We start from the raw sequence: 22,160 nt of genomic DNA, 5'->3' as shown, positions 1-22,160 counted from the left end.
GGAATTAGCAGGCTCAGTCCTCCGCCCCTGGCTGAACGCGGTCACTGGGTAAGTCGCGTCCTTCTGAGGATCTTCAATTATTCATTAGAAAGCACGAATTTTCATCAGAGATCAGGGCTTTTTTTAAGTGTGGCCTGAATCCACCTGCTAAAAATCGACTTTTGGGCCAGGAATCTCGATGCATTTGAGTTCTCAGGCCTGAGCCCAGAGATCTTCACACATTTTCTGATATTTTACTGGTAATTGTGCCTTTTACCTCTTAATTTACGGTGTGAGCTCCTCAAATGTACGCCTGCTTCCCGCTTCTTTGCATCTCAGCATCCAGGACGGGAGGCCTCGGAGATCCCGACGGATGGGACAGCTTTCCACCTCGTCTTCTGCAGGATGGCGACCAGGAGTGACTCCTGGCTTCTTTCTGACTTTCTACCATGAACACACACTGGGGTTGTCACAGGACGAGAGCACGTTAAAGCTGGGGGCGGGGGACAGGAGTGAGGACGCGGGGCGGGGAGGAGGAGGAAGGCAGCTTCTGTGCAGGGAGGGGCTGCACGCCCGGCCCGGTCCTGTGAGGGGTCAGGCAGTCCCTCCCAGGCCGGGCTGTGGTTCTGGACCTGCAACCTGCAGAGCCTGACACCCTGACGCCCTGGGGGCAGGGGGCAGGTGTAAACAAGGGGGGAAGGAAATACAAGCTGCTGGTGTTTCCGAGAAGAAACGCTTTGATCCGCTCACTTCCTCTTTCAACAAGCGTCCACTGAATGGTCCCTGGGAACAAGCACTTAGATCTTTCTCAGCAAAGGCGGGCAGTGCTTTGACCCTGGGGGTCAGTCTGGCCGCAGTGTGTTCTAGAACTGTGAACACCTCAGCAGGTAAGACCTCTGCTCAGTGGAGCCCAGACGCACAGTGCTGAGAGCCGGCGCGCACGGTGTCGCCAAAGCACCCCCACCTTCACTTTTCAGACGCGAGAGGCGCCTGCCCGCAGCCGCGGGACTGGAGTGGCAGCTGGGATCCAACCACGGGGAGGAGGCACTGCCCAGGCGACAGGAAGATTAATTGTTGAGAGCACCCACTGAGGAAAGAGCGCCTCTGTGGTACTGAGCCGGGTGCCGTGGAGAAACTGGGTCCACTCGACACACTTCACACTCATCCCTCAGCACTCAGCCTGCAGCCAGGGCCCTTGGGGATCTCTGGGGAGCGTCCTGCGTGGGGCAGGCTCCCTGACTGCCAGGTGCTGCGCGGGGCTGGCAGCCTGGCCCGGAGACCCTCACCAGCAGGGGCAGAGCTCACGGTGTTGCACTTTGCCGATACTGCATTTTCAAAAAACTGCAGCTTTGTGGCAACTCTGCTGAGCGTCTACTGGCACCATTTCCCCAAAAGCATCTGCTCACTTTGGGTCACATTTTGGTCAATCTCACATGTCAAACTTTTCCATTACTGTCACTTGTTACGGTGAGGTGTGACCGGGGCTTTGAGGGGGGTGTGGTTAACTGCTTTGGACACCACAAGCTGTGTGCATGTGAGACCGTGACCTTGTGGCCAGGTGCGCTCTGACCGCCCCCGTGACTGGCCACGAGCCCCCCCTCCCGTCCTCGGGCCTCCCTCTTCCCTGAGACGCGATGTGGAAATGAGGCCAATCCACAAGCCTGCAGCGGCCTCGCCGGGCTCCCAGGGAAGGGAGAGTCGCGTGTCTCTCACTTTCCATCAAAAACCAGACGAGACCGAGCTTCGTGCAGAAGCGGAGACAGAAGTCCGTTGTGCCAAACGGGCATCTGAGTCGTGAGAGGAAGGCGGCCTTCTCGAAGGGAGTGGAAGCACGGATCCAGGGAGCACCCAAGGGAGGAGCGCGCCAAACAGCCTCCCTGCTGCCGTGGAGAAGGCTGCGCTGCTCCGGACAGAAGATGAGAGCAGCCACACGCCCCTAAGCCGAGGCCTCGACCGGAGCAGGGCCCGCACTCTCTCCGATTCTGCAGAGGCTGCCGCAGGCGAGGGAGCTGCAGGAGGCAATGAGCAGACACCCACCCGCAGAGGCCGGGTCACGAGGCCGAAGCACAGAGGCCGCCTCCACAGCTCCGAAGCGCGCGGCGAGGGGCACGAGCCGAGGGAGAAGCTGCAGCTCGGATCACCCAGGAAGGTGGCCACGCGGACAGATGTCCAGGGGCCACCAGACAGCCTCCTGGTGTCAGGAGACGCCAGCTAGGACTTCGAGGGCTGGAGGGGGACGTCCGCGCCGGGCGTCAAAGCTTCGGAGGCCAGGCCGACTCTGCTGGGGGCTCATGCGGCTGGTGACTTTCAGGTGAAGCCAGGGCTCGTTGGCGATTTCACATGTCCCAGTGTCCTTCAGGAGGACGCTAAAGCCACTCGGCCTGTGCTCTGGACGTGGAACAAAGCCTGGATGACGGCACGTCTGCTGACAACACGGTTTACTGAGTGTTTTGTTTTTTGTTTTTTTTTTTTTGCTTTTTTGCACCTGTGGCATATGGAGGTTGCCAGGCTAGGGGTTGCACAGCCAGAGCAACTCAGGGTCTGAGCCCCATCTGTGACCTACGCCACGGCTCAGGGCAACGCCAGATCCCTGACCCACTAAGTGAGGCCACGGATGAAACCCGCAACCTCATGGATACTGGCTAGATTCGTTTCTGCTGCACCACAATGAGAACTCCCCCACTGAATACTTTAACCCCACTGTTGAGACCTGAAAGTCAGAAAAAAGATTCTTTTCAAATTATTACTGTTCGCCTGGTCCCCCAAGAGCTCTGATGGAGACGCGCGCTGGGGTTAGACTTCTTTAGCGTCTGCTAACACAGCAGCGACGCTGCAGCCTGTGGGTCGAGGAGTCACTCTGCCTTTGAAGTCTTGCTATTTACGAAACACATTTCGGAGTTCCTGTCATGGCTCAGTGGTGATCGAATCCGACCAGGAACCAAGAGGTTGCGGGTTTGATCCCTGGCCTCACTCAGTGGGTTAAGGATCCGGCGTTGCTGTGAGCTGTGGGGTAGGTCACAGACACGGCTCAGATCCCACACTGCTGTGGCTGTGGCACAGGCTGGCGGCTACAGCTCTGATCAGACCCCTAGCTTGGGAACCTCCATGTGCTGTGGGAGCGGCTCTAGAAAAGGCAAAAAGACAAAAAAAAAAGAAACACATTTCCTAAGGTTATAGCTGCCACAGTGATCCTCTGATGAATCTGGGCAAAGTACACTGAAAACCTTCTGGAAAGAATTCACCTTTCCAGATGCCATCAAGAACATTTGTGACTCTGGGGAAAAGGTCAGAATATTAAAATTAAGAGGAGTTTGGGAGTTCCCGGCAGGGCTCAGCATAAACGAAACTGACTAGCATCCATGAGGATGCAGGTTTGATACCTGGCTTTGCTCAGTGGGTTAAGAATCCGGTGTTGCCGTGAGCTACGGTGCAGGTCAGACACGGCTCGGATCTGGCGTTGCTGTGACTGTGGTGTAGGCTGGAAGCTACAGCTCTGATTCAACCCGTAGCCTGGGGACCTCCATGTGCTGCGGGTGCGGCCCTAAAAGAAAAAACAGGAATGTGGAAGACGTTGATTGCAGCCCTCTTGATGCCTTTGAGGGGCTCAGACTTTGGGGGCGGCGGTCACTGCAGATGTGAACACAGCGAGAGAGCTAGAACTGCAAGTGGAGCCTGAAGATGGGACTGAGGCGCTGCGATCTCACGACAAAACCTTCAGTGGCTGAGGCGCTCTTGGGAGCGAGCAGAGCCCACTGTTTCCTGAGATGGAATCTACTCCTGGTGCAGCGGCTGGGAACACCGCTGACACGACCACGACGACGGAGCCACAATACAACGTCAAATTCGTTGAGAAAGCAGGTTTGAGGCTCGAGAGAATGGACGTCAATTTTTTTTTTTGTCTTTTTTAGGGCCGCACCCACGGCATATGGAGGTCCCCAGGCTAGGGGTCGAATCCGACGTGTAGCAGCCGGCCTACACCAGAGCCACAGCAACTCGGGATCTGAGCTGCATCTGCGACCTACACCACAGCTGACAGCAACGCCGGGTCCTTAACCCGCTGAGCAAGGCCCGGGATTGAACCTGCATCCTCATGGGTGCTCGTCAGATTCGTTTCTGCTGAGCCACGACGGGGGCTCCCTGACGTCAACTCTGAAAAGACGTTCCACTGCGGGTCCAACACCATCAAACAGCACCGCGTGCTCCAGAGAAACTGTTCCTGCGCAAAGTCAGCCATGCAGCAAACGTCCTCCTTGTCGCATCTTAAGACCTGGCCGCAGCGGCCCAACTTTCCGCAGCCACCGCCCTGCGCGGTCAGCCGCCGTCCTCGGAGGCAAGACCCTCCGCCAGCAAGACGACGGCTCGCTGAGCCCGAGACGACGGCTCCAGGGTGTCGGCGCCGAAAAATGTGAAAGTTAAGGCACATACACTGTTGTTTCCAGACATACTGTGCACGCCTCAGATTAGACTGCGGTGTGAACCTAACTTTCACATCAACTGGGAAACGAAAACGTCACGTGACCAGCTTTCTCTGCCATTGGCTTCACGGCGGAGAGGTGAAGCACAGCCGAGGCCAGGTGTGCCCGTGTGCTGGGTGCACTTGCTGCGGCCTGCCCAGCAGCACCCGGTCCTTTCTTCAGACGGCGCTCCACGCAGGCAGGGGCTCTTGCGCTCCGCATGGCGACACGAGCCCCAGGCAAAGGCGCCCTCCGGTCAAGCGAGGGAGGTGGCCTGCGGGCAGGTGTCGCACACTTGGAAAGCAAAAGACCAAGGGGCACACACGTTTCGGCAGCTCTAAAGCTGGGCTAGACCCCAGGAACGAACCTTTCAGGGGAAGAAGGCTCCTCAGAAACAGGTGGCTGTATCCCACAGAAACGCCAAACCCTGGTCCGATGCTGCAGCCCACTCAGGGCCATCTTAGGCATTTTAAGGCGTCGCAACAAGTCTCACCACGAGGCTACCCATGTGCGTCATCCCCTGGATTCTGACAGGCACGGAAATGAGGATTCATACTCGCCTGAGAGCTGGCAGAGCGAACACAAACTAACATGTGCTGCCAGGGCTGAACTGAAGAAGAAATCCAATGCTTCAGAGGCACTGAGTTGAGGGAAAGTCTCAGGCAACGTCAATTAATGAAAGCAACGTCTATTTTTAAATTCGGCTCGCTTCATGACAGTGGCTAAAAATGTCCACAGGGCAGGGAGGGTCGTGCTCACGGCTCTTTCCCTGCTTCCACTTACCATGTCATAAAACAGCTGCTGTTTTCACAGACCTAACGCGCAAAAGGGGCAGTGGTGTTAACAAATATTCTTCTTGTGAAGGCAAAACAAGAAAGGTAGGTCAGAAAAGCTGAAAATGACAACACATGGGAACAGACGTCTTCCAAGCACATCCATCAGAAAAATAAGGTATTAAAATCAAACCTAATTATATAGAAATTTTTACAGGAGACTCAAAAGTACCAGATCCCTGGAAAACTTAAATTACTCAAGATTTCTAAGTTGTTTCTTTATCCTAGGTCAATCTCATTTCATTAGAATTAGCAAAATCAGTTCTTCCTGAGTACACGCATTGCTTTCTGTTATTTCTGACGTCCCTGCCTACTTTTTCCTGTCTCGTGTCCTCGGACCTTAAAGGCAACCACGATTAGACGTGGAAAGTGGTATTTTTGTATAAATCAAGAATTCATTTGTCCTCCTCGCCTCCGGACAGACGGATCCTGTGGAAGAGAAAAGCGTCCCCCAGAGTGATTTAAACACCTGCTGGTTCTCGGGGGCCAGCTCCACCCCCCTCCCCCTCCCACCCCCTCAGACTGAAGCAGGAAAGAATCTCAGGAACATTCTCGCCCATGAGCTCTTCAGCACACAAACACACGTGGGGCTGCTTCTGTCTTTTCTAGGAAAAGGCAGGGTATGAATCCGTCTCTGTGGCTACCTGACAGGCTCGCACTTTAATCCCGGGGGGAGTGCAGACTGTCCTTAGGGTCAAGGGGACGGGAGGCCCAGAGGCCACACAGCGAGGGCCGGAGAGGCAGGAGGGAGGGAACCCAGCTCGGGGGGCCGGGGGCTCAGCAGAGGCTTTTGTTCTCTTTCCCCCGCATGCAGGAGCAGCTCTCTGCACTTTGGAGATGTGTTGTTTGCTCATCGACAGTGGATACATTCTTCCCTTTGGAGTATTTATTTAACATGCGTTCTTCTGAAAACCTAAGCCTGACTCAGCCACAGAAAGGGCCCCTGGCTCTAGGCTGAAATCCAAAGTGGACGGGCTCCCGTTCCTGGGAAGCTGGTGGGCGAATCCAGAACAAGGATTCCACAAAGGGGTGAAAATCAGGGAAAACAAGACCATCTTGGCCGTGAACCTGAAACTGGCCTCGGCCACACCTATGATTCCAGAAGGCTTTGCCAGTTCCCCGGACCTTGAACCGGAAGTAGAACATGTTTGTTCTAATTCCCGGAGAACACAGCCTTTCCTGTGGTACATGCTGGAGAAGAGTCTTCTCTTTTCAGAAACATCACAAACCCAGCCGGGAAGACGGTCCGCCGTGCTCCATCCGCGACGGCCCCGCGTCTGAGGCGAGGAGCGTGAGAAGCCCGAGCTCGGACACATGGCCCTTCCTTCGTGTTCCCTGCAGGACACGAGGGAGCTTAGGGAGTCAAGGGGAAGCAGTATGTGGAGAGAGGAGAGAAGCTGGTGGACCACATAAAACATATCTATGGTAAGCAGTGCTGAAATGATGTTGCTGCTTGTGAAAACAGCGAATGCTTCTGCGTCATCAACCCTTCCGAGAGATGATGCCAACTGCTCTAAGTTTCCTTCGTGTAGTCAAAGAAGACAGTAGCAAGGGCACAGCGCTCTCGACTCTGCCCCAAATAATTCACGTAAAGAAGAAAACATGCAATGGAACGATTTAGGTTCCCGTCGACTTCCTAGGACCGGCTTCAGCAGCTTGACCCAACGTGTCAAGTACAGTGACAGGCAGTGCCCTGCGCAACTCAGGGAGCCTAAGTTTTGTTTTGCTTTCGCTGCTTCAACTGCAAAAGGAAGAACTGCTCTGAAGACATAAATTAGAACCATTTGGATAATCATGCCAGTCAGTCAGGCCTCAGGACTGATTCTTGCCTTTTTAAGACAATCTTAGCACAGATCCATTTTTCCTTTTTGGTGCCACAGGTTTACAAGCTTTCTGGTTGAGAAGCATCACCCAGTGCTCTCATCCAAGCTGCCTTCCCGACAAGGTTTGTTTTTACCCTTAATGATGAAGGTTTCTCGGGCAACGGTGGCATTATTCCCACGTGGAGAGCCGTGGCGGCTCCGGGAGCCCGACCCCAGTGGGGCAGGGCTGTCGGCGGCTGCAGCCTCCGGCCCGCTGAGCACGGCACACGCGCTCTCGAGCAGGGCTCAGCCCCGGTGCAGCCCGCGCCCGCCCGATCCCGGGACGGGACGACACAGACACAGACGGCGTGAAAACTCACAAACACTCTCATTCAGGTAGAGCATGGGGGTTTTTTGTTTTGTTTTTTAAAAGACCGTTCACAAGCCTTAAAAAGCATTCTCTCCAGATTAGAAAAGGTTAATTAAAACTGTTTAATGGGAGCAATCTTGGACAAGCAGGAGTGGCTTTGATTTGGAGAATGAGCGTAACGTACACTGGGAAGGACGCCACAGGGACGGGCCGACGGGCCGACGGGCCCGGTTCCAGAGGCTCTGCGTGAGGCAGACAACGGACAGGACCTTCCGGCCTCCTCCAAGGCACGGGCCACTTCTGAAACGGGCCAGCTTTCCACCCAGGCCACGAGCTCGTTTATCTACACTTAAAAATAGCTTTTCCTCTTCGGGGCAGTGGAAACGCCCGGAGCCCGGTCCCCGAACCCCCTCCCTAGCACAGGTGCAGCACGGCTTTGTTGATCTCGGGGTTCGTCCAGTCATTCCGAATGTCATCCAGGTGGTTATCAAAGTCCACCAGCGTCTCGTAGGACCGGCTGTCCAGGAGCGACGCGGAGATGCGCTGGGCCTCCGGCCAGTCTTCACAGTAATCACTACGAGGTGAAACAAGAGAACTCAGCCTCTTAATGAAAGCAGAGGGCTGGCCAGTCAACAGGAAACCAGCCACAGGCAGCAGGGCGTAAAGGAAGACAACAACGAAGCCGAGCGAACACGCACACTCAGACGTGAGGATGCACACACGGAATACGAAGCGTCCTCCCGCTCAAATTCGGACAAAGCTGGAGGCAGATGGCTGACGACCAATAAACCAAACGCCTGGAAAGAGGGTTTGGCTTGGGGACAGGCGCCCTGGGGCTGGGGTGGGAAGACCCTCCACTGACCCTCAGGGTCCCTCAGCTGCCTGGGAACCCTAAAGGCCTCAGTCCTCCAGGGGGCAAGGAGCACGCGCGATCTCTCCATGAGGGCTGCGCACTCCTGGAGGGCACGCCAGCTTAAGAACCTCCGAAGGCTGGGGTCAGCTTGCCCGTGGGAGCTGGGTGCCTGGAACAGCCCTAGTCCACGTGGCTCAAGGCCCGGGAGGCCCCCCGGGGATCGGGGCACTCACTAGTGTGGGTCTCTGCAGCGCCACTTGTTCTCATGGTGTTCGTACACATGGATGGTAGGTACCACGCAGTCCATCGTAAACTTAGTGTTGTCCACCTGCCAGGAGACAAGGACGTGCTGTGAGCAGAGCCATAGAGCCGGCACCTCCACACGTCCACAGGGCCCCCCGGACTCTCCCAGGAGCAGTGTCAACAACGCCTGTGGCAGGAGCCCTGCCTCACAGCGCACGACACCCCGAGAGCGGGGCCTAAGGTACCCGTGCGTCGTGCAGGGTAAACACTGCGGACTTTAGTGCTTTCTCACAAAAGGGAAGCTTCTAAACCTCACTCCTGCCTTCCCTGTGAGAATCCCCTCTGAACTGAGATTAATATGGCTCTTAAAAATTTTTTTTTTTCTTTTTAGGGCCGCACCCACGGCATATGGAAATTCCCAGGCTAGGGGTCCAATCGGAACTGGAGCTGTCGGCCTTCTCCACAGCCACAGCCACGCCAGATCCGTGGCACACCAGAGCTCATGGCAACACTGGATCCTGAACCTACTGAGTGAGCCCAGGGATTGAACCTGTGTCCTCATGGATGCTAGTCAGATTCGTTAACCGCTGAGCCATGGCAGGAACTCCAACAAGGCTCTTGCCGTTGGCTACCCATCCACCTGCCTCCCTCCCCAACCTACCCCTAGCCCTGCCTCGAAGCACGAAGGCATAAAAGAGACACCCTCCAGCTCAAATTCTGAAAAACCTGGAGGCAGATGACTGATTATAAATAAACCAAACACCTGGAAAGAGGGTTTGGCCGGGGGACAGGTGCCCTGGAGCTGGGGTGGGAAGACCCTCCACTGACCCTCGGGGTCCTCAGCTGTGCTGGCTGACCCAACTCAACGGTTCGAGAGCGTCCCTAAGAATCACCCGGAAGCTTATTTAACACAGACTGAGAATCTGCACTCCCACCCAATTCCCAAGCGGTGCTGAAGCTGCCAGCCTGGGGACCGAGACCCGCTGAACACCCACCTCCGGAAGTCTGTGTGCTGTGAGCACACCGGCCTGCGGTTCAGCAGCTCAAGGTCGGCACTTGGGAGAAGACGGCACAAGAGGGCTTCGGCCCGATGGATTCCGCAGACCCAGGTAAAGCACCATGTTAGCAAGAGGTACACAGAAAACTCTGGAGCCGTCAGGAGTGACTGACCAAGACTTCCCTTTGTGGTGCAACAGAAACGAACCCAACCAGTATCCATGAGGATGCGGGTTTGATCCCTGGTCTTGTTCAGCAGGTTAAGGATCCGGCATTGCTGTGAGCTGTGGTGTAGGTCACAGATGCAGCTCAGATCTGGCGTTGCTGTGGCTGTGGTGCAGCCCGGCAGCTGCAGCTCCGATTCGACCCCTGGCCTGGAAACGTCCATATGCCGCAGATGTAGCCCTTAAAAGGAAAAAAGAACAAAAACAAAAGGTGACTTACCATGATGAGGGCTGTGTCACTGAAGCCCTCGGCGATCCTGGAGGCCACCTTTTCTGCAACCTGGTTTGGACTGCAAAAAAGAAGCTGTGAGGTCCCCAGGTTGTGGTTCCCCGAACGGCCGGTCAACACCGTCTGCCTAAGGCAGAGGTAACTAGCGATGATGCTCCCCTGCCGCAGTAACTGCTGGTGACTACAGTCCTGCCACAGTGCCTTGTGAGGACAGGGCACGCGGGGCACACGGCAAAGCTGGCCCCTTCCTCCCAGGAAGCCCTGGAAGGGGGTCTGGAGAGGGCGTCTCCTAAATAGGAAGGCTGCCCGGAGCCGGGTGCAGAGCGCCACGCAGGGCACAGAGACACCCGTGCTGTTAGCGCTCCGCCTGCCCCACCTGCGCTCGCAGTGACTCGTTCACTCTCGGCTGCTGGCATTCATGCACCTGTTCCTTCTTGTTCTTTTTAAATTTTAAACCTTGCCAAGCCATTCCAAGTCTTCTCCTCAGCTTCGACGGCCCGCTCCAGCCCTGCCCTCACCCCTGGAGAGCGGCTTCCCCTCCAACCCCACACACGTCCTGTGCAGGGAGACGCCTCCTTCCGCCCACAGGCCCTCCCCTCTGACCTCCTCCTCAGGCCTTATTTATCTCATGTCTTGCACGATGGAGCCAGCTCTGCCGTCGAATCTGAGTCTTTCCCTTTTCAGGACAAAGAAGAATGACTTAATTGGTTCTGTCCAGCCGCAGTCCAGCATCTCTTGTCCCTTTCAGCAGTATCTCTTCAACTTCTTCAATGAGTGGACGATCTTGTCCCCTTGCTCCATTTCCTCACACACTGGGCCATCTGGTATCTGTGCCCTCACCCCCAAGGGGCAGCACCCCCAAAGCCTCCCTACCAACTGCCACACTCGCCAGGCCTCCCGGCTGGACACCAGCCCCTCTGATCTACGCGGCCTCGCCCGCCTCCTTCTCGCCCCTCGCCGCAGGCTGCAGATGTCTTCCTGGTCTGTGCCTCCCCCTCGGCCCGGCCGTCCCTTCTCTGGGCTTCCACCAGAGGCATGGGTTTCTTCTTTCTTCCTTTCCTTCCTTCCTTTTCGCTTTTTAGGGCCACACCTGTGGCATATGGAAGCCCCCCGGCTAGGGACTGAATAGGAGCTGCAGCTGCCAGCCCACACCATGGCCACATGGGATCTGAGCCGCACCTGCGGCCTACACCACAGCTCACGGCAATGCCAGATCCTTAACCCACTGAGCAAGGCCAGGGATCGAACCCGCAACTTCATGGATGCCAGTCTGGTCCGTTACTGCTGAGCCACAACGGGAGCTTCAGGCATGGGATTCTAACACTGCTTCCCAATGGGTGTCAATTTCTAGGCTCTTCTCTGTTTATTGCCCTGCCCACAGCACGTGGGTGTTCCCAGGCCAGGGAGTGAACCCACAATCTCACAGAGACAACGTTGGGTCCTTAACCCACTGCACCCCAACAGGAACTCTATCTACGAGCTTCTTCCTGAGCATCTGCCCCAGGCCAGGGTACAGACCTGGTACTGAAATGCACCCACACGAAATGCTAATTATGAAGCAAAGCTCCAGCAATTATGAAATGTAGAATACTACTCGATCATTTCTGAAGACCAGGAAATGAGTCAAACAGCTACAAACACCTTATAGATCTTTTCACGAGATTAAAACACTGACTGAATGATCTCCCCCCACCACCGTTTTTTGAAAAATGAACCACAGGCCTGGTAACAGCACCAGCCCCTCCTCTGAACCAAGCACAAAGCCACGCACCCTGCACACGGCTCCACTCCGCCCTCCCCACGACCACTCTCCGAAATATGAGTCAGCCGCGTGTTACAGGCAGGACCACTGAGGCCCAAGAAGGTGCATCAGGAAGCCCCGAGGACTGGAATCCAAGCCTATCCAGCTCCAAAGCTTCCGCTGTGAGACAGTGCTCATCAGCTGATATTCCTCAAAGAGGAGAAATGAGCCTGACCTGGCTGAAGAGGAACGGAAGCTTTTCCAGGTGGAAGCAAACAACACTAAGTAACAACGCGAACAGGCCCCAGCTCCGAGCTTCCAGGCTGCGTGGCTTTTGTGCGGGGAGCAGCTCTGGCTGGAGTTTCTTCAAATGCGTGTCCTGTGAGGATCTGAAAGGATGCCACCAGTACAGGATGCCTGTGCCGGGCAGGGTCAGTGCCCCGAGTCGACGGTGAGCACAGGGGGCAGATGTTAGACCCTGAGTAGGGCCAAGGCTCCCAGGCTCCAAAGGGCTGGAGAGCTCCCTGGGCCTGCACCCCTACTGCCCCCGCACTCTCTAGGCACACCTCAGTGGCAGAGTGAAGACCCCCTGAGCAGAGCAGGGGAATGAAGACAGGCAAACGGTGTCTGAGTAGGATGATTCTAGGCTAGGCTGGAATGGGGTCTGAACGGAGGCAGGAAGACAGAGGCCGTGACCCAAATGGGCTCGTGGACGAGAGCGCCTGTGCAGGTGCATCTGGGGTGACCTCGCAGAACGGGGACTGGGGCGGGGGGGGGGAGGATGAAGGCAGCCAATGCGTCACCTCCTGCCCGGTCTTCTCCACGCCCTCCCGCAAGAACAGCCGTGGGCAAGTACTGTCTGGTCAGGAAAACCTTCCAAGGACGGCCCCCCACTGCTTACAAAACACAGTGAGATGCCGCGTAGCCCCGATGCCTCAGCTGCCATTTCTAGCCTCACTAGCTGGCATTCCCTCCACCTCTGTTTCCATCACGCTGGGACCTCTGGTCTTCAGAGCCCGTGTGACAAGGTCCTGACCGTTCTCAAACGACGTCCCTCCCCGAGGCCGTCTCCGGTCAGACTAATGGATTCAATGCCTCCGGGTTCCTGCGGGTGCTGCCTTCAGGCAGGGGCTATGGTCCTGCACCAGTCCTGGGTTTCAGGGTCTTTCATATTCAATTCAGCAACTTGCGGGCCAGGGCCAAGCATCTTCAGCTTGGCTCAGCACAGAGCTGGGCTTGGGGCAGGCTTCTGGGCCTGTCAGTCTCCTTCATGCAATAAGGACCAAGACTGACACGGCCTCGCATGGGCTCTAGCTCATCGACACGTGGGGGGCAGGTAGACTCTCAGGAGAGGAGTTCCTAGGAGCAGCATGAGATGCACCAGAGCAGAGCCTGGGATGTTCAGGGCACGGGGAGAGAAGGGTCGGAGGGCGGCAGGAAAAGCCAAGGACCGGGGCTCAGAGAGCAACCAGGTGCTGTCATCCAAGCAGAGGCTCACAGGGGTGGCCCCGAGCCCAGCCGTACGCCGGGGCCGCTCCTCCGAGGGCATGACGGTTGCCACCCCGACCAGCGCCGTCAGCGTACGTATTGTTTCCACAGTGCCACTGCGCCCGACCGCTTGTCTGTGCTGGGCAAGCGGTCACAGGCAATGACCAGGAGCCACTGGCCTGGGGGCCTCCACTGCGTCCCTCCCTGCCTGGGCGCTGGGCCAGTCGGTTCCGCCTGACGAGGTGAGGAAAGCGTGTGAGGGTCCCCTCCTGGCTCGTGCCCCCGGCCGAGGAAACCAGAGGAAGGTGACATCAGGCCGGCTGCTGGTCGGATCCCTCGACAAGAGGCCACTGCCCTTCTCGAGGTGGACTTTTTTCTTTCTTTTCTTTTTGGGGCCGCGCCTGTGGCCTATGCAAGTTCCCAGGCTAGGGGTCAAATCAGAGCTGCAGCTACCCGCCTGCGCCGCAGCCAGAGCCACAGAGTATCCTTAACCCACCGAGCGAGGCCAGGGATCAAACCCGCATCCTCATAGACACTCATCGGGTTTGTAACCCACTGAGCCACAATGGGAACTCCTCGAGGTCCCTGCAAGTCCCTCCTGACCCTTCAGGCAGGGCAGGTGCCAGCTCTGGGTGGCTGCTCCTCCCTCTCCTGAGCTCTCCCACGCTCTCCATACCGCTGGAAACAAGGGGCTCATCGAGCCTCTTTAAACCAGCCTAACTTCACGGGCATCTGGTTTTCTGCTGGGACTCATACTGACGCGGAAATAAAGCCAAGTTCCCAGCTCTGCTCATTAGTGAGAGCCCCAGCAGGGGAGAGGAGCCAGGACCTAAGACAAAAGAAGCAGCAGACACTGTATTTTCAACAACGTATGAGACCCTGAGAGCACCAAAGCTAGAAGCTGCTTTAGTTACCCCAAAGAGAGCAGAGCTCTTTCCTAGACGATGCTCTGCCTTGCAGGGTCCTGAGTTTAGGGACGGGAAGCAAGTCCCGGCTGAGTGGGACGGAAACTGAAGACCCTTGACTTTTGCTGTCATTGTCTGAATTCCCTTCAAGCAAAATAAAGGCCATACAGAACAGAATCTGAACGTTCACATAAACGTTCACAATTTTGTTTGGAATTATCTATACCAGCGCCCCCCACCCCCCGCCCATACTATAAACAAGCACAGAGGGTCTGGAGGGGTTCTGTTGTCACAGACTGTGCATCCTGAGCCCACAGAGGTCAGACCCATTCCAGGCGCATTCGGAGCCCACAGGGTTTCACAAGGACATACCTGGCATCCTTTACTCGCTCGTTAGCTTGATAATAACCAGCAATGACATAGCTGTTATCTTTGCACCATGAATCAATCTGAAAGAAGAACAAAATTTAGGAAAACATGAATGATTTTCCCTTAGATATCAAGTCTCCATAAACACAGGGACCCCTTGCCCTCCAATGCTGGGTCAGGACAGCTCTAACCCCTGTATCCTCCTCCCTCCAAGAGGGAGACGGTGCTCATGGGAAAGAAAGTCACCCAGCTGGCCTCCCACAGTCCACAGGAGGCCAGAGAGCGCACACGAGGGCCGGGGCCCTCCCTCGCACTGAGCTGGGTGGTCTTCCAGACATGAGGACCCCGGGCTGGCCAGGAGGCGTGGGGCTGGACATGACGAATGACCTCCTTCCCCAGTCTCAGCAGAAGGCCCCGGTGTTGACACATACAAATGGGTGCAGCGTCCTGGGTGAGGGGAAAGCAACGAAGTACTGAGGTGGTGTGGGGCTTGCACAAGCCTTGAGGGCGTTCACGTCCTCCCTTCACAGATAAACAAACGAAAACGCTCAGAGAGGTCCTCAGCTGGCACAGCCAGGGAGCGGAGCAGGCAGAGGAGTCCAAGTCACTTTACATCATGAACAACCCAGCGCGCTGGGAAGTGGGGAAGCAGGCACATCACCAGGCAGGTAGGTGTGCGCACGTCTCTGTGACCTGCTTTTAAATGGGAGCATGCAGCAGATTTTCAAAGTTTTTGGAATCTCGCACCAGATTTAGCTTCCTACAGGTCTACTGCTGTTGTTAAAAATCACAAAAGGTCCTCCTGTTTGGCTCTAATGGAATTTTAATAACACACCATCATAAATTCCACTCTCAGCTTGCAGAAGAGGAGACAAAATTGAGCCTTGATTTTTTTCAGAGTGAATTAACTGGTTAAACATTTTCTTCTTTTTCCTTTTTAAACACAGCCCTATTGCTCTCTTTCTCGAATTCTGGTTTGGGCTTCCAACAATCTCCTTTCTGACTAAAAGCAGACATTACAAAATGGTTATAGTTCAAGGTTCCCTGGCTCACACGAGGATCAGAATAATAATTCTGGCCTCCTAAGAGCTCACAAATTACCATATTGGGTCAAAACCAAGGCTCACTGAACCAATTAGATGTTGTGGTCATTCACCCAAAAGATGAGGGCTATGTGTCCAAAATATTTATAATGGCTCTTTCCCTATAACTTTGATGCAAATTACTCCACAATTCATTACATTTTGCTTATAGGAATGGGTTAAAGGAATGGGTTCTAGAAACTTTCTATGGCTGCTTACAGCAGCAAATTCGTTAGTTTTTTCTAAATCTATCTCTAAGAGGTATCAAAGGGCATAGCCTAGTTCTAAAATCTGGCACCTGGCCCCATTCCCTGAGCTCGAAGCCACATGTTAGCCTGCCCTTCAGAGCAGCCCTCTCAGCCTCTGCTTCTGACCAAAGACCGACCTCCCGCGCGTGTCCTCTGCCGAGGTGCCGCTCTCCAGGCTCGGCGGTGGGGGCTCTTCCGACATCCAGAGCCACCACTACAGAAGGTATCCCCCGAGTCTGGCTCCTGGCCTGGCCCCCGATAGCCTTGCAGCAGGTCACAAAGACTGAGTCGCTTAACACAACACACGTGTATCTTAGAGGTGGATCCGTAGGGCTGACTCCTGGAGGCTCCAGGGGCGAATTCATTCCTTGCCTCTCCCAGCCCCTGAGTGTCACCAGGCTCCTTGGCTGGTGGCTGCACCACTCTGACTTCTGCTGCTACTGTCACAAAACTGTCCTCTGACTCTCACCCTGCTGCCTCTGACAAGTACCCTCGTGACCACACTGGCCCATCGGAAAACGCAGCATCTTTCATCTCCTCTCACTGCATGTCCCCCTCTGCCCTGTCAGGTTACATGTGCACGGATTCCACGGATTAAGATGGGGACATCTTGGGGGGTCATTTTCTGGCTCACCACAGCTATGCTGAATATAAGGACAAGGTAAGGACAAGGACCATGCCAAGCAGAGTCTTCACTGAGCAGTCTAAACCGCTTCCGGATCCCTTTCCTGGGCTGAGGGCAAGCGTCAGGACTCATTCCTTAGCAAACAAGTGGTGTCACCTTGTATCCTCACTCAGAGAAGAGAAAAGTCAGCTGACACAGTGGACGACTGTGACAAACACAACACACACTTCGACCTACACTCTACCTAAAGAGGGGTGGATTCCCGCATGAAGAACTCCAAGGGCCCACCCAAATTCACGTCAAAAAATAGTGTCATACCCTCCAACTTCCAGTAGACCTCTTTGACAAGGTTGCCCCGGACGTGAACCAGGTTACAAAAGCTCTGGCTTGGCCTTAGCTTCGAATGATTCAAGTACGAAAAACCAAGTTAACTCTGGACGCCGGTACGAGGCACGCACGGCTGGCTCACCATGTCCAGATACAGGCGCACACGGGCGCGCAGAGGCCGGGGAAGCAAGCCGCAGGGGAAGCAGACAGCATCCGCCGGTGACCGAAGGCGGAGTCGGGGCTGGTGCGCGCGAGGAGGCAAGCTGTGTGGACGGGGGTGGGGTGGGGAGGGGTGGAGGGGCCGCTCCGGAGGTCGGCCGTGGCAGCCTGCCAGGGCAAAGCTCCAGTGGACCGAAGGGGCAGCCCCCACAGTAAAGGCGATGGGCTCCCTCCCGCGGGGGGCAGCGCTGTGTGACCTCTGTGCTGAGCGAGTCCCCTCCGTCTTCCTCACCCTGCTTGTACCTGTGAACGGTCACGTCAAAGAGTTCAGGACAACACTCTGAACCCCGAGGTCAACTTGGTAAACCTGACCCTGCGTGGAGGAGCCACACCTGCAGTTAGCAACGCAGCGAGATGTTTCAGAGGGAAGAAGGACGCTTTAACCCTGGCATGAGCTGCACCCTCTCTTCTCTGCCCTTTCAGTTTGTTCCACTCCAGACACGTAAGACCTTCTAAAGGCTCTGGACCCAACTCACCCAACCCCAGCCAGACTGCACAGAGAAGGCCGCTCCTCTCAGCAAAGCTGCTGCTGAGTGTGTGCGCGTGCATGCGTGCATGGGGCACTGTGCAATTTCAAAGCACTATCACCAACCTCCCGTGACCATACGATGACAGCCATAGAGCAGGTATGAGCCGCCCCGAGGAAGGCACTAATCCCATGCTTGCCGCTTCCAAGCTGGCGGCGTCTGCGAGCCTCTCCGCCGGCACCGACACACGGGCCTCGGAGTCTAAGAGGAGAGGGCGTGTGAGCGTCTCCGAGAGGACAAGCTCCATCTCAAGCCGGCCGCCGGCTTCTCTGGCGGGGCAAGGAGCAGGCTGGGGAGGAAGGGCGCTGGAGGGCACGGCGCAGGGCCAGAGGGCGAAGGTCGGGGGAGCCCTCAAGGGAGAAGCCCGAGCAGCACCTCCCTCGCCCGCGCCCGCAGGTTTATGCTCTGGAGACAAAAGGAGCAGAAGGGAGGAGGGGGCTGAGCAAAGAGCCAGGGGGCCGGCAGCTTGTGCGGGGACCGGGATGGACGAGCTCGTGGAGGCGGGAGAAGACATTCTCGACCGAAGCTACCGAAGCTACGTGACTAGATCACCGCAAATAAGGAGGTCATGTGAGCAGAATGGAGTGGCAATCTGCTCCACAGCCCTGGGGAAAAGGGCAGAGAAGGCTTCGGGAAAGAGCAGGTTGATGCTAATTTCCCCACTGACATTTTATGGGCTTTTGCTATTAGAAATAATTCCATTACTACCTACGTCAAAGGGTTATAAGGATAAATTACAAAAACAGGCATTAGTATTTAAAAAAAGATAGAAAGCACCCAGAAATGCAACATTTTTTAAAATGGAAAATTATAATGAAAAGCCTTAAAAAGGGATCTGATGGGGCCCTTTGATGGACTGCATATCAAGTAAGCCTTTCCCACTTATCAAAAATAACTCAATCTGAGACTCCCTAAATAGAAATAAGCCATGGGAATCAGGTCTCCTTTATACAGTTTCATGAATTTAGCTGCTTATTAAACCGTGTCTCCTATAGCTGATAAACTGTGGCTTCAAACACTGCGATTTTATATCGCTTTCGGGCTACAGAATTACTAAGACAAAGGTGAATGATACAAACTTAAGTCTCTGAATTGTAACACAAAATTTGCAGACGGACTCAAATTGCAAACTTTCCTCTATGACTCTGAGTTATTTAATTTGGACTCGATCAACAGCCTTTTCATATTTGTCAAATGCTGGGTCTCCGATCTAAGTTTTGGTCAATAAAACAAAACCTTGGCAAGGGCAGAACTTTGGCTGTTTGCTTGTACTGTGTGAAAAGAAGTGAACTGCAGTCTCGTCTGCACTTCATTTTGCTGGTCGGGAGACTCAAAACCCCGACTGCACCCCGACTGCAGGCGCTCTGGGGGAAAAGTGCTAGAAGGTGAGTCTGGAGTGCAGAGGTGCAAGGTTAGCATGAAGCCTCGAGCAGTGCCCCCCTCGACAAGCTGTGGCAGTGGTACATCTAAGAGTCAAGGTCCCGTCTGGGCATATCCCCCCCCACACACACACCCCCCGCCCCGGTAAGTGGTGGAAGCCCCGCTCCTAGGGGAAAGTTCACACAAAGGGGACTCCAGTATAGTTGTTTAGAGTTAGTCTATTTAATTTGCTCAGATACTTGCATTCGTATCTCGTAATAAGAACATAACCCTTTACCCCGTGAAGAATGAGAAAAATTAGTCCAACTTTGGCCATTCCAAGTGAGTTAGTTTAAGTCTGTCTTCACCTTGTGGGACCTTCTAGAATTTAAAGTGGCAGACATCTTCTCCTATCCCCAAGGCTACACCTTGGTCCGCTGACTCCCCTCCTCCCACCCACCTCGTAAAGGCTAGCGTTCTGTCCGCCGCTCTCTCCTCATTACACACTGTCTCCGCCAACATGGCCCATTCTTATGGCTTCAAAAGGCATCGAGAAGCCACTGGTTTCCAATCTGTGTCTCCAGCCTGGCCATCTTCTGAGTTGCAGATGCGTTTTTCAACTTTCAACACTAGGCTGTCTTCTTTTTGCCTCAATGAATGATGTCCCCCCAGCGCCTAAATCAGAAACCAAGGTGTCTGTCACCCTAGCTCCCTTCTCCCTACGTCCACACACGATCCGTCACTGAACGCTGGGGATTCTCCCACCTGGCCCTCTCCAATCTGTCTCTCATGTGTCCACAGTGTACTCAGATTAGGCTACGTCTCTGCCTCGGGTGTAAAAGACACTCCCATTCCCAATATCCTCGCAGCTGCAGGCTGGAGCCACCACTCCCGGACCCAAATGTGACCCGGCAATTCTCCTGGGGCCTCCCTGTCCTCGTAATGGAACCCACCCTCCTTTGTGTGATGTGCAAGGTCCTCCACCCTGACCCCTGCCCACGGCTCACCCCGCTCTAAGCCCAGGCCCTTCATACCCCACACTCTAGGTCTACCCAAACACCCGGCCCCCATTTTCTCCTGGTCTTTGCACATGCTGGTCCCTTTGGCTTGAGTGTTCTTCCTCCACCCCCAGACCCTGGCCCACCTAACCTGCATGTCCCTTTCTCTCCAAGCCTGGGTTAGCTGACCCCTCACCGCTTTCTGCTTAACTCCACATGTGGCACTTCTTCAGTATTATACGTGTCTGCCTGGTCCAAGTTCAACTGCTAAGCAGGTACTGTGTTGGATCCACAGCCATATCCTCGCCCAGCACAAGCTTGGCACTATGTAATAACTGAATAATCCTGCATTAACACTTACTGGTTAATCTAGTTCCCTGTAAGGGAATGCACTTCACACATCCAATCACGCTGCAATTCCCCTGATAACAGAATCATGAAGACAGCTGGTTGGAAAGACTTGCATTCAAACACACATACGCTCACCCCAGCGACATACTGGTATGGAAAGCCCGTACGTATCTGCTGGAGCTGAAACGGCGGATTTTACAGACACCTCTACCTCTCATCTGTCTCCTATCCCAAGCTGATATAAAGAAATCCACACGTGACTCGGTTTAACAGGCATTCAAAGACATGCCGTCAGTGAGTTCAGGCCAGCACCGCTTGTCTAAAGATACTTCCTGCTTACCAAGAATTCACCCGCGTGTCACAACTAGTCAAATTACGAAATGGATTTACTTTACTTGTTGGGAGGTACCGAGAAAGGATTTCTACATAACCCTTATCAAACTTAACTGTTATTTCCACAGGTTAACTACTATATTTTCTGGTATCATAGTTTATAGATACATGGAAAACCATACTTCAACGCAGGTACTGCGGGAGGTTTGAGGCCAGTTTATTTCTCCCTAAGGTTTTAACTCAAATTTGTAGATGGGCTTTTTTCCGGGAAGGCTACTGCCTAGGATTCAATGACCAGCCAGTCTGTCTGTCTGTCTGACACATCTTTTCCCACTGTACTTCAATGAAGCAGTCCTAAGCAGACACACAGAAATGTGCTGGCCGGCAGGCACATCAGCTCCAGCTTTTAAAACCACCAGTTACTCTAGCTGTCACTAAGGGGGACAGACAACCTCTTCTTAGAGAGTCCTCACGTGCATTCTAGGGCAACAGTGCCCATGATGCCAACGCTGCCTTTCTAAGCGTGTCTCCATCCTGGGAGTCTGGGGCAGTAACATCGGAGGAATCACAATCTTTATGCACACGCCAGACACGGATCCCTACACGTGAAGCTGCTCAAGAGCCAAACCGCAGCGTCAAAACTTCCGGCAACTCAAAATCCCAACTACAAACGCTATCGAATCATTACTCAGTTAATGACAGCTTGCTTCTATAAAAGCTACTGGCTTGAGAAAATTAATGTACTACTTGTCGCCCAAAGCGCCTCTAATGCCACCCAGGACGGTTACGGCATCTCCCTTGGCTGCGGCTACTGCTAGCGGCCGCCTACCGGGCGCGTGCTAAATGCAGGGAAAACCTATCTGCCTTCGCGGGTCCTCCGTTCATGGTCACGGCGACCTCGGGGGCGGGTCTGGACTCCGGCCGGACCACTGTGAGCTTCCAGCTAGGACTGCTCGGAAGCCAATCGCCAGCCCGTCTCCTGTCCCGCTGATTCCGAGGCAGGCCCCTTCCCACGCTTACCAGGGTGAGGGCCACCTCCAGCATTGGGGCGAGGGCCAGGGTGCCGTGGAAAAGGGGGATACAGTCCACGAAGAGGGTGTGGTGGGCGCCAGGGCCGCCCAGGGGGAGGTGTTCCTTGCGTGGCTTCTGCTTCTCGGCCACCAGCAGTCCGTTGACGGCGCAGTGCGGGTACTTGGCGCCGTGGAGCACCATCTTGCAGTAAGCCTGGGTGGTCAGCTTCACCCCGGGCATGCTGAGCCCGGGAGGGCCCCGAAGGCCCGGCGCCGGCCGAGGCCTGGATCCGCCTCCCAGCCGCGCGGCGCCTCAGGGGAGAAGCAGGACGAGGCAGCGGCTGCCCGGCGCGGGCTCGCGGCTCTGGAGACCTCCGCAGGCCCGGCCCCACTCGGTTCCGGTTCCTCGGACGCTGGCTCCCGCCGGGTAGAAACCAACTCGCCCGCCTCAGCCTCCAGTCGCTCTTCTCGCCCGCGCCGCCGGAAAGCGGTCCCCCACTGTCCGCCGGAAAGCACCCCGGCCCGGCGTTTTACGACGTTCGCGGCCCTCTCCACTTCCGGTCCTGTGACCTTCGGCGCGGCCGGGCGCGGGGTG

At 55.3% G+C, this 22,160-nt stretch overlaps 2 protein-coding genes across 5 annotated transcripts in view; both read right to left on the bottom strand.

Moving 5' to 3' along the window:
* Positions 1-3,894, bottom strand: part of CLMB (calcimembrin) — a 55,630-nt gene extending 51,736 nt beyond the window's left edge. The window contains exon 1 of one of the 2 annotated variants that reach the window (XM_084959407.1): positions 257-3,894. The gene's annotated coding sequence lies outside the window, so the exon portion shown is untranslated. The remainder of the gene's footprint in view (positions 1-256) is intronic. The other variant, XM_084959408.1, reaches the window with a different exon arrangement.
* A 1,211-nt stretch (positions 3,895-5,105) lies between these two features.
* Positions 5,106-22,069, bottom strand: EMC8 (ER membrane protein complex subunit 8). Of its 3 annotated transcripts, XM_003481777.5 has the most exons (5): positions 21,576-22,069; positions 14,490-14,566; positions 9,975-10,044; positions 8,525-8,619; positions 5,106-8,012 (listed from the first exon to the last, which is right to left on the bottom strand). In XM_003481777.5, exons 1-5 carry the CDS (start codon positions 21,804-21,806, stop codon positions 7,853-7,855), a joined length of 633 nt encoding a protein of 210 aa, XP_003481825.1. In that variant the 5' UTR covers positions 21,807-22,069; the 3' UTR covers positions 5,106-7,852. The 3 variants fall into 3 exon arrangements, 1 of the variants encoding a protein (XP_003481825.1); XR_014805260.1 differs by lacking the exon at positions 9,975-10,044 and having other exon boundaries at positions 7,542-8,012; positions 8,525-9,807; positions 11,232-14,566; XR_014805261.1 differs by lacking the exon at positions 9,975-10,044 and having other exon boundaries at positions 7,542-8,012; positions 8,525-9,772; positions 11,266-14,566.
* Between the last annotated feature and the right edge of the window lie 91 nt (positions 22,070-22,160).

This window comes from Sus scrofa, chromosome 6 (genome assembly GCF_054392235.1).
Source record: "Sus scrofa isolate SSC_HxYL_T2T_F1_AM1 chromosome 6, Sscrofa_HxYL_maternal_Yorkshire_Landrace_v2.0, whole genome shotgun sequence".
Classification (NCBI taxonomy): Eukaryota; Metazoa; Chordata; class Mammalia; order Artiodactyla; family Suidae; genus Sus; species Sus scrofa.
This window is presented reverse-complemented; position numbering and strand designations above follow the sequence as displayed.

Excerpts from the sequence above, each read along its gene's own strand:
- EMC8 (XM_003481777.5), bottom strand. The coding sequence starts at position 21,806 with ATGCCCGGGGTGAAGCTGACCACCCAGGCTTACTGCAAGATGGTGCTC. Across the intron at positions 14,567-21,575 it reads TGGAGGTGGCCCTCACCCTG|ATTGATTCATGGTGCAAAGA; the intron begins GTAAGCGTGGGA and ends TTCTTCTTTCAG. Across the intron at positions 10,045-14,489 it reads GAGCGAGTAAAGGATGCCAG|TCCAAACCAGGTTGCAGAAA; the intron begins GTATGTCCTTGT and ends TCTTTTTTGCAG.